The following is a 10,502-nucleotide window of genomic DNA, read 5'->3' on the forward strand; positions in this document are numbered from 1 at the left end:
CGTGCAACGACTAGATACCCCGCTGTTGCCGTTCCGGATCACTTCAGCCCGCGAAGTTTAGCGGCAAAATGTTTTTGTTGTTTCTGCGAATGAATCTAGTCTTTATATGTCCAAATAAGACGCGTATAACAACTTTCTCTGTCGTGTTTCACTTTTTGGTCCCGTTTTTAAACGTGTTGAGCGATCGGAAGGATCTAGTGCACGGCTGCGTGCATCACATAGCGTACCTGTCGTACCAGGTGGACCAGGTGCCGCAGGCGCTGCAGTCGTCCATTTCTCCTTTGGTGACTTGGCCTGGCTTGGATTGTGCTTGAACTGGATCTTTACCGCGCTACAATCCACGCAAGCCAACGTCTGGTAACAATGGGGTATCTAAGGGTAGAGGTGTGCGCCGTGGGCATTTTTTTCGGCGGCGGCGTAGAGCACGTTGAAGGCCCGGCGGCGTCAGCGGCGTCAGCCGATGCTGTCATATCGGCGTGCGCCCCGTGGGCTGTCAATATGTTCTCTTCTCAAACGGGGACGCACGAACACCTCACAGCGGGGGTGTTTTCTCCATCATAGACACCGCGACGGTGGCAGTATTTACTGTACCTTGCACCAAACAAGTGCGTCAGCACTGGATAGTATTATGAAAGAAAACCGAACACACAAAGGAACATTAGGAGAAGTAAAGCACTTCAAGAAGGTCGTCGCCCAAGACCTTCGACTGGGCGCGTTAAGTGCGCGTTAAGCACTGGAGAAAACAACATAGGTAGGTAATCAGAACGACGAGCCATCACTTTAATGGCAACTACACGTAACAGTTATAGCGAGTGCTGAACGTTCACAGGACGGCGACGCGTGAAAGCTCTGTCCACTGATCCAGTGGCTCTTTTTGGGAAACCATAAAAATATGCGAACGTTAGCAAACGATATGACATAAGGCGCACCCACCACGTCATTGAACAGTATTTTTGCAGAGGCTGTAGTTATCATGAATATATATGAATAATTTCACAGCCCTAAATTTTCGCGAATCGAGTAGGGATATATTCGCAACAACTAAATTTCGCGCGCTCCTCGAGTTCCTCGAATTTTCTCGATTCGCAAAATTCGCGAAAATTAAGGTCTCGCGAAATTAAAGGGTTTTACAGTACAAACTTGTCCGGAACGAGTGGGTTGTGTCTGTCATGCTTCGCGCGCATTATAAGCCCCGCAATTCCGCGATTGAAAACACCCTCTCTGACTGTATGCTTTTCGCCGGCACACACAAAATGCACTATTTGCTACGCACTTTTCGAGCGCAGAAAGAGCGACGGGCAATCCACGTGAGAGGACCAAGTGCTTTGGAGCGATCGAGCTGATTGGTGTAGGCGCTAAGCTGTTGGCCAGATAAGGCGAAGGTCGCGTCATTTCTGCGCTCGGAAATTGCGTACTTCTTGTTTCGGCTCATTTGCATAGCGACATTCAGCGTCGTATATTTCAACACACGTGCGTGTTTAAGAATTTCTTAAACAGGGAATGGCTTTCAACGATGAATATCTTCCGTTCTGCTATCCCGTTTTTACGCGAAATCCCTTAATTAAAGAATTAATGAATTTGAGGTAATTAATGATCTTATAATTACATACTTTCTTCGAGATAATATTCGCCTGACCAACTCAAAAGCGGCATGTATTTCGTTCCGCTATTTTTTAAACAAAAATTCTGTGACGAACAAAAACAAAACACCCTGTATATGGATAATGACCAGTGCTATGGTGTTGGTGGATGACCGGCAAACAACCTGCAAGAATTGAATGACAAGTTTTCCTGGAGTTGTGCCTCCAGGGTCGACTATGAAACGAAACTCTAAAGCATAAACAGCATATCAGGAGATGACATTGTTACTGCTAAAAACACCACAAATGAAGCCTGGAACCTAAGACGAAAGAAAAACAAACAAAATATTAGGTATGTGAGATATTCGTTTATAGAAAGTGGATCAAAATAGGCACATTACACAGCCGCGCCGATTTTTCAACATCGGCGGCGGCGGCGGCGCGCCGACAGTTTTTGTACGGAGGCGACGGCGAGGGCCCGACCTCCGGCGGCGGCACTTCGACGCGGCGGCGCACACCTCTATCCAGGTCCCCCAAGGTCGCCATTTTCCCATGTATTTGTTCGTATCCCGATGCGTGCAATGCCGGAGGCCGCCCTTAGATACCCCATTGTTACCAGACGTTGGCTTGCGTGGATTGTAGCGCGCTAAAGATCCAAGCCAGACCAAGTCACCGAAGGAGAAATGGACGACTGCAGCGCCTGCGGCGCCTGGTACGACAGGTACGCTATGTGATGCACGCAGCCGTGCACTAGATCCTTCCGATCGCTCAACACGTTTAAAAACGGGACCAAAAAGTGAAACACGACAGAGAAAGTTGTTATACGCGTTTTATTTGGACATATAAAGACTAGATTCATTCACAGAAAAAACAAAAACATTTTGCCGCTAAACTTAGCGCGCTGAAGTGATCCGGAACGGCAACAGTGGGGTATCTAGTGGCGGCCTTCTTCGTTGCACTATGGTGAGCTAGCTCACCATAGTTGCACGCTTTTCCGAGGTGAGTTTGGGGGACCTGCCTCTATCTAAGGGCGGCCTCCGGCATTGCACGCATCGGGATAGGAACAAATACATGGGAAAATGGCGACCTTGGGGGACCTGCTGAAAAAGGTCCATTCCCAATTTCATTGTCAAATTCCTCGCTCCACTTATGAGAGTATGAGAGCTTGGAGACTCGCCTGTGACTCCTTTTTGTGGACGTCTGCCCTGTTGTAAAAGGGATTAGGCGAACCTACAGTCACTATATAAGGCGAACCTGAACCTGAAAACGAAACGGAATTCTTATACTTTTCTTCTCTGTTTTTTTAGAAAGCAACAGGGATAATAAACAGACGCATTACAAAAACACGTACAATATCTATGACAACAAGATTGCCACTGCAGAGTGCAGACTTTACGTTAGCATGCGAATTAGCAGGGGCAAAATCGACATCGATTTAAGACAGTGATGAATCCAAATGTAATCCGGTAAAACTGGCGCCAAAAAGAAGTGGTCATCGTGCCTTGTTTTGTTGCCGCTATAATTCGCTCACCTCGCACATTATTTCATAACCACTGTCATGCTTATATTTACCAACTATGACGTTGCTGGAGGTGTCAGGGGCAGTGGTTCTAGCCCTTCTGGGCAAATTCAGGTACAGGAGTGTTTTATAGAGCGTGCAGGAGGGTGACTTTTGTTGTCGTGTCGTCCGTGTCATTTTGGTGCAGACGGGTAACTTTAGTCATCTTGTTCGCGAAGATGGGTGGAACGACAATGTGGCTTTCAGCAGAGCCGACCAAATTGTCTGTTACTCTGTTGTATTTTAAAACCTTCTTGTCCAACTCTCTTTTAGCTTATTTTGGGGCCGATGTTCTCCGGGAAAACGCAAGTGTTTGTTTTCTGTTCTTGAATCGAGTAATTGTGCACTGGTTTGTGGATCCTATTGACAACAGTTCTTTACTCTGTTCTGTCGCAGAACCGAACTTATGCGGCGAATGAAGAGATACCAACTTGCGAACCACAATTGTGTGTTAGTAAAGTATGCAAGAGACTGCCGATACGATAACGAAAATATATGCACACATGACAGGTGAGACAATTTGCCGCTGGAGGAAGGCCTTTCTTTATTAAAGCATCCTTCGTCCCGTTTGCCTTTAGTAGCTTTTGTGCCCGCAACATTCCTAAAAGAAAGACATTGTGAAACAGTGTACTACGTGTTGCGGCAACCTCTGCTCAAACGTGCTTTTGTACATTTTCAGACAAGCTATGCCTGCAGTAAAATCCACAAGTTTAAGAGACACAGCGTTTAACACAGATGAAGTGAGGGTGTTTGGTATTGACGAAGGGCAGTTTGTAAGTGTGAGAGAGACAAGTTTGAGAGCACAGTATAACAGCTCTTCCTCGCAGTTCCCAGATGTTGTTGAATTTGCAGAAGAGATGGCACAACTGGGCAAAGTTGTCATCATAGCTGCACTAGATGGAACATACCAGAGGAAGGTAAGCGTACTATCTTCACATGTAACAGGTGTGTGGCTTCTTGGCTTGTGAATAGTGGAAACCCAAATTGAAACAAGTTTTCTCCAAATTTGATATATCTTAACCAAACTCATGTAACTGATCGTTGGAAAGAAATGTTGCCAAAATGCTGCTCTTCTTATATAGCGACGTTTCTTGAAGCATTGCCTCGACCGCCTTCGTTGCACATTTTGCATTGTTGAACATGCCTGCTCTACAAGATGTGTCCAGGGAATTTACAAAAAAATAAAAACTCTCAATCACCACTGTATTTCTGCCACCTATCAGCAGATTGTTGTGCAGTTTACTTTCAGCTGATGCTTTTTAGTAGTGGCAAGTCAAGATAGCCAGTTTGTACAAAAACTGCACAGAATGTGAATCATTTATTTTAGTTCATTGCTCTTGCAGACACATATTTGCTTAAAAAATGTCAATGAACAATCCACAGCCTCCTGCATGTACATGTCAAGTAGATTGCTCACAGGGGTGGATCCAGACCCTTGTTATTTTTTTTTATTTTTTGGGGTGGGGTGGGGGGTTCTTGGTCGGAGTGCGTAGCGGGGTAGAGGAGAGGAGTAAATCCAATGTATAAACTGACCCCTAAAAACTAAACCCCCTGGATCCGCCACTGATTGCTCATCAACATTTTTATTGACAGTAGGCCACATACCACTAACACACAGGGTGCAGATTCTCACACAAACTTTTTCTTCCGTACGATTTCATACACAAACTGCAAAAATAACTCGCTCGTCTGCCTGGGCCTACGTGACAATTGGCTGTGACTTCATTTACACATTACACCCTATTTACACACCTGTGCATTTAGCAGTTGGATATCGTTGCTCATTTGTCTGAATAAAGCATTTGTCTTTCAGGGTTTCACAAACATTTTGGAGCTTGTACCTTTGTCTGAAAGCATTATTAAGCTGACTGCAGTCTGCATGATCTGCTATTCTGATGCTGCCTACACCAAACGACTGGGTTATGAAACTGAGGTGCTGCAACTCTCCATTTTAGTTCTATATCAATTAGTCTACCGGATAAAGCAAGGCATTTAACTGTCTAACAGTTGTACCTTATGACAAGTGCACCTCATTGTGCAACTTTCTGTTTGCATGTTTTTTGATGAGGTCGACTTGTCGAATGTTCAAATTTAGGACCACAAACCAATTAAGCCATTTGGGTGTGATTCCACCTGAAAGACTAAGCTGTTAAGAGGTTAGTTAGAAATAGAGACAGAGTTTGCTATTTGGAACTCGCCCATGTAGCATCACAGTCTGCTTTGCATGTTGGGATCCTCTGCTACTCTCTTAGAATCCACAAAATTGCAGTTAAGCCATCATTTAAACAGGTACAGTCGAACCCCGTCTATCCAGGCTTCACTAATCCGGACAAAAATCGTGGGTACAGACATCAGTCTATGCATTTTAGTTTCATTTATCCGGGCTTCAGCTTCCAGGTCCAGACAAGAATCTTAATTATAGGAAAGTTCCCAACAGCTTGCTTCACTTATCCAGTCTGGGGTCAGAACCAGTGTGCGACCTACAGTTTTCCACGGTTGAGGCGACAACCTTGAGGCTAGAGTGAACTACTCCGTGCCCTGCTTCAAGGATTTTCCCATTGTACCCATGTGGTGCTGCATTTGAAGCTGCAGAGGACGAAAGGGAATTCAGTCCTCCAGCAGATCTCCAGTCACTCGATGTGGACGGGCATGATGAAACATGTGCCATCATTTCTGATGAACACTCGGTTGATATTGTCAGTTGCAGTTGACGACAGCCATGAATCAGATGACAACACTGAAGAAGCACGTGTGGTGACACTTCAAGAGGCAAGAAATGCGCTCACAACTGCTTTGGCGTTTTTTGAGCAAAAGAATGCTGTTCCACAAGTTAGTGCCATAACTAAGAGCTTAAGAGAACTTTGCGCTTATAGTAATATGGCGCAAATGAGTATGGGCAGTTTCATATGCATCACAAAATAAATATAGGCATTGTGGGCAGCAGTGTTTCACTTATCCGGATGCCCCGCTATCCGGACATTTTTCTGGGAACAGTCAAGTCCAGATAAACGGGGGTCGACTGTATGTAATGTCTACTATATCAGGGTGTGTACCAACCTAGAAAATAGGGAATTGTTAGGGAACTTTAATGCGACTGGAAAAGTCAGGGAATTTGCCAAAAAGCTGCGCAAGTTGGAAAATCGCAGACAAGTGCAGTTACGATGCACAGTGAATTGCGAGTGCCAATAAGTGTGTTTCATTAGGTGGGTGCTGTTCCAGTCACCAAATGTAGAAGAGGTTGTATTCCCCTACGTGAGTCCTGACAGGCTGTGATGGAATGTCCCAGCGGGCAATGTTCCTGGCCTCATGCTAGGATGGTGCCTGTAGAACTGGCTGTCAGCTGCAGTGGCACATCATCGTCGTTGTCCACGGGCCGCCACATCTGGTTGAGCGGCCACACATAGTAACGTTGCCGAGAGTAGCATTGGCAAAACAATAAGCTCAGAGGCAGAAAAGTAAGGCAGCCTCACTCAGGGGCGGCGGAACGGGGGGTGTGTACATTGTCCCTCCTGATATTCCAGGGGGGGTGCAAAATTGTCATTACCACCAGGTGGAAAAGGGCTCAAGTGGGCTAATTCAAAATATCTCGGGGGCAAACAATCCTGTAATCATGCATCTTGTGAAATCCGTAGTCAAACTGAAAAAGTCATTCCAGCTCCGCAACACCCGAGCGATTGTTTTCACTGCTACACAGAGTGAAGACATTTCTGAGATCCTCCATAGGACAAAGGGACAAAAGGCTGGACAGTTTGGATGATAATTCTGTCATCAAGGAATTCATCCTCCGAAAGAGCTTCAGGGTAGCGGTGTTCGGGAAGCCATGAAGTATCTACATTGCGTGCCGGATCGTTGACTTGTGTGTTTTTTCTTTGTGTGTGTGTGCGTGTCAGTGTTGTACCCGTTAACGAAATATGATATCGTGATACCGATACTCGTTACTTGAGTAAAAAGTGTCGAAATACCGATATCGATACTGCTTTTTCAAAGTAACGGAGTACCGCTATAGTTACTAAAAAAGTAACTGGATACTTTTGTTTGAAATACGAAGATGATGCAGCATAGAACTGTCGCTAATGTGAAAAGTTTTGAAGTAAAAAAAACAGCATATTTCATCTGTAGCTCATTATGCTTTACTTTTATCAATAGCTGGTCCTCGAAGTCGTCTTCTGGCATCCTTGCAGGTCGTGGTCACTCTGGCAGCTGACAGAGGCCAGTGTGACAATTACGTTAGTAATTATCAGATCAAACACACAAATCAGGAACACATGTACCGTGGAGTCCAATGAACGAGGAATCCTATCCAAAGTCAACAATGCCACAGTATATGTGAGCGTTTCTTTGTTTGTAAGGAAAAAAAAAAAACGAGGAGAGCGTGACTCAGTGCGACATGGCAGCTTAGCAGTGGAATCCAGAGTGCACTGTCAAGGGCTTGACTGCTGTTCGTTGACCTCAACTCTTTTGTCGAACACAGCTTTGATATTTCCTTCAGTATCAAAGAAAGACAGTGAACATTTGTTTGGTATTATAATTCCATAATTCCGGTTATGGAGCAAGTAGGTGTGTCCACAGGCTTCTTGTCAACGGCTAAGCGGACCATTGACAATGAATAAGAGTGAGAAATATGGTTGGTGAAGAAAGGGTGTGGCACTAAAAAGTATCGGTAACGATACGGAGATCACATTACTGTAAATTTGTAATGGAAATACTTTTCCGATATAGATTTAAAAAAGTATCGTGATACGCACTCCGATACCGAAAAAGTATGGATTACTGTAATGGCGTTACTTGTAGCGGCGATACGTATAACACTGGTGTGTGTGTGCTCACATGTATGCCAACGCCAGCAAGAGATTAAAGGATGTTCCTCCCCTTATCACGCCAAGAATTTCTAATCACAGATACTGCAGTACATCGGGGTTGGGACATTGGGGGGCAGGGGGGGGGGTGCCAACCAGGGGCTTGTCCCCCCCTCAACTCATAACATTCCGCCGCCCCTGGCCTCACTAATACTCCTCCATAAATGATCTGTTTTTTTAGGGATCTGTATTGAAACGTAGGAACAGGCATCAAAGTTTTTGTCGGGGCATTCGCTTGAAATAGTCAGTGAAAACATGGAAAAGTCAGGGAAGTTGAAAGCTGCAGTTTGGTAGGCACCCTGTATATTGAATTGTACCGGCATACTATGAAGAAATTCCTTGCTGTGAATGCTATGTTATAAGCTTTACAGTGACAAGAAAAGCTGAGAAAACTTCTAATAGGAGTGAATGGAAATAGTTTTGGCCATTCCACTGTTTCTGACTTCATAGCAGTTCAGGTGTCAATATTAAAAAGTAATGCACAGATGACAGCCTCTCCATTTGAAAATTTTCACACTATTACAGGTTGAAGTGATCGGTGGTGCAGATAAGTACATGGCTGTCTGTCGAAAATGCTATTTCAAGAAGGACACTGTTGGAAATAGTCCAGACTCATCCTCTACAAGGCCCACAGCATGTTAATCGTTGACTACTCTGTTATAATGAGCCCCATTTTAAAATTCATGCACTCCTCTTTTGTCAGTAGTGCAGTAACTGCCAGCTGCGGTATGCATTACAATATTTGCTACCTCACATTTGCGTCTTATCACCACAATTAATCTGGCTTTTTATGGATCTTGTATGTGTGTGCACACTGTAATACTTGGGCTGGTTGTAAATAAAAAGTGCATGTCTTGAAACTAATTCAGGCTTCATCTTCAGCAGCTAGGTTAGGTTCACCAGCGGCAAATTTCCTCACTTTCTTTATTGTACTTTGCTATTAATTTGCTGTAATTTGCTACTATTGTGCTACTCAAAGTATTCCAAAGCACATTTCAGTCCAGATGCGTTGGATATCTGAAGTTACAATGAGTCCAGGGATGGGCACAAATACAATTTAGTTTGTTCATTTATTTTCGTGATCTCTGCTGGGGACGTCTAAAAGCGGTGCATGTGCATGCAGCTCCTCAATAATGCTCTCATTTTATTGTCGACCGACATTCCTTGTGATCACCACCTCTTCGAACGAACAGAGTCGGTGGCACCACTGCCAGTATGTCCTGATTGGTGCTTCGTGCTCTGGTTTCTGGTGTTGTGCTGGATGACCATGACACAAATCTGGCAGAGGTGGTTGCTTACGATGTCGCGGAGGAAACAGAGTGCCGTCGCTGGCCCCTCGCACGGCGCAAAAATCCTGCTGGTTATCGCTCCACATGGTTCACCCTTAACTGCAGTGATGGCCACTAACTACCTCTACAGTAGTTTAGCTATAACTACTTCCCGACAGTCTACTTTTCAAGGGGGTAGTTAAAACTACTTCTTTAACTACTGCAATGTATTTCAACTGCATCTCTAACTACTTATTAACGTTGCCCATCAACACCAATCCCATTCTATAGTGTTCTCGGACACCTAAATATGAATCACAAGCAGTGATAAAAGTGAAGATTTAGTACACATGCACGGCACAATTGCTCTGCACCTCCGTTCTCATCAAACAAGTAGCTCGAGGTAAAAGTCGGAAGCACAGTCGTGCCGTAAAGCTTGCGTCAAGATCAGTAGTAGTTGGCACCTGCAGTAACCTAACTACTGTAGTTAACTACTCAAAATACTAGTTTATCTAGTAGTTGCTACTACATTTCTGCAAGTAGTTGTACATACTTTTTAACTACAACCAGGTAATTTAACTACATGTAGTTAACCACTGGCCATCACTGCTTAACTGTTCATATAAGCACCCGTGCAGTGTGTTCCGAAATAACAGTGTTGCTTTGTCATGGTGATTTCAATGATTAAGGTGAATTATTTAGAATATTCTGTCATCCACGCAGCTCCTGTTTGATCAGATGATGTGCTTCATGAAAGCCATGAGTCTCGCCACAGGAGCTGATGTACAAAGATGTGTTCAACTTAAGAAACTCCCTGTGCACATCCAGAAAGTGTTTTAACATTATGACATCCGTACTGGAGGTTTCAGAGCCTCCAGCAGGCCTCCACAGCTCCCTATAGAGCCCATAGTTTGAGATAATTCAGACAACACTGGGCATGCAACCGATGAAAATTACTACGATGCCTACGATTCGGCCAATGAGGAGTCTCAGTATGGCTCACCTTTCGGCCGGTCCTGGCCACCGGACTTTTACTGGTCTTCATGCCTGACACTCATTATTCTATATTCCGAAACAAGTATGTAATTCTTGGACATACATTTATTTTGTGAATCGTATCTACTGAAAAGTCTGACACAAATATTCACCAGGCGTACAGAGCCCAGAGCAATGCGTTTTGTCATTCCTACCTTCCAAAGTTCGCAGCAGCAGTGCATTGTAACATCATCATGTTGAACAT

At 44.5% G+C, this 10,502-nt stretch overlaps 1 protein-coding gene across 2 annotated transcripts; it reads left to right on the forward strand.

Moving 5' to 3' along the window:
- Nucleotides 1-2,497: 2,497 nt before the first annotated feature.
- LOC135393120 (thymidine kinase, cytosolic-like) lies at nt 2,498-8,858 on the forward strand. Of its 2 annotated transcripts, none has more exons than XM_064623664.1 (7): nt 2,498-2,579; nt 3,412-3,443; nt 3,535-3,648; nt 3,818-3,911; nt 3,966-4,055; nt 4,952-5,071; nt 8,520-8,858. In XM_064623664.1, exons 2-7 carry the CDS (start codon nt 3,427-3,429, stop codon nt 8,634-8,636), a joined length of 552 nt encoding a protein of 183 aa, XP_064479734.1. In that variant the 5' UTR covers nt 2,498-2,579; nt 3,412-3,426; the 3' UTR covers nt 8,637-8,858. The 2 variants fall into 2 exon arrangements, with proteins under 2 accessions (XP_064479734.1, XP_064479733.1); XM_064623663.1 differs by lacking the exon at nt 2,498-2,579 and adding an exon at nt 3,021-3,213.
- Nucleotides 8,859-10,502: the final 1,644 nt, after the last annotated feature.

Source organism: Ornithodoros turicata, chromosome 4 (assembly GCF_037126465.1).
Source record: "Ornithodoros turicata isolate Travis chromosome 4, ASM3712646v1, whole genome shotgun sequence".
NCBI lineage: Eukaryota > Metazoa > Arthropoda > Arachnida > Ixodida > Argasidae > Ornithodoros > Ornithodoros turicata.

What these genes read in the sequence shown, in the direction of transcription:
- LOC135393120 (XM_064623663.1), top strand. Translation starts at nt 3,139, where the DNA reads ATGCTTATATTTACCAACTATGACGTTGCTGGAGGTGTCAGGGGCAGT. An exon ending in AATATATGCACACATGACAG is followed by an intron (nt 3,649 to 3,817) that starts GTGAGACAATTT and finishes GTACATTTTCAG; the next exon opens with ACAAGCTATGCCTGCAGTAA. An exon ending in GTATTGACGAAGGGCAGTTT is followed by an intron (nt 3,912 to 3,965) that starts GTAAGTGTGAGA and finishes TCTTCCTCGCAG; the next exon opens with TTCCCAGATGTTGTTGAATT.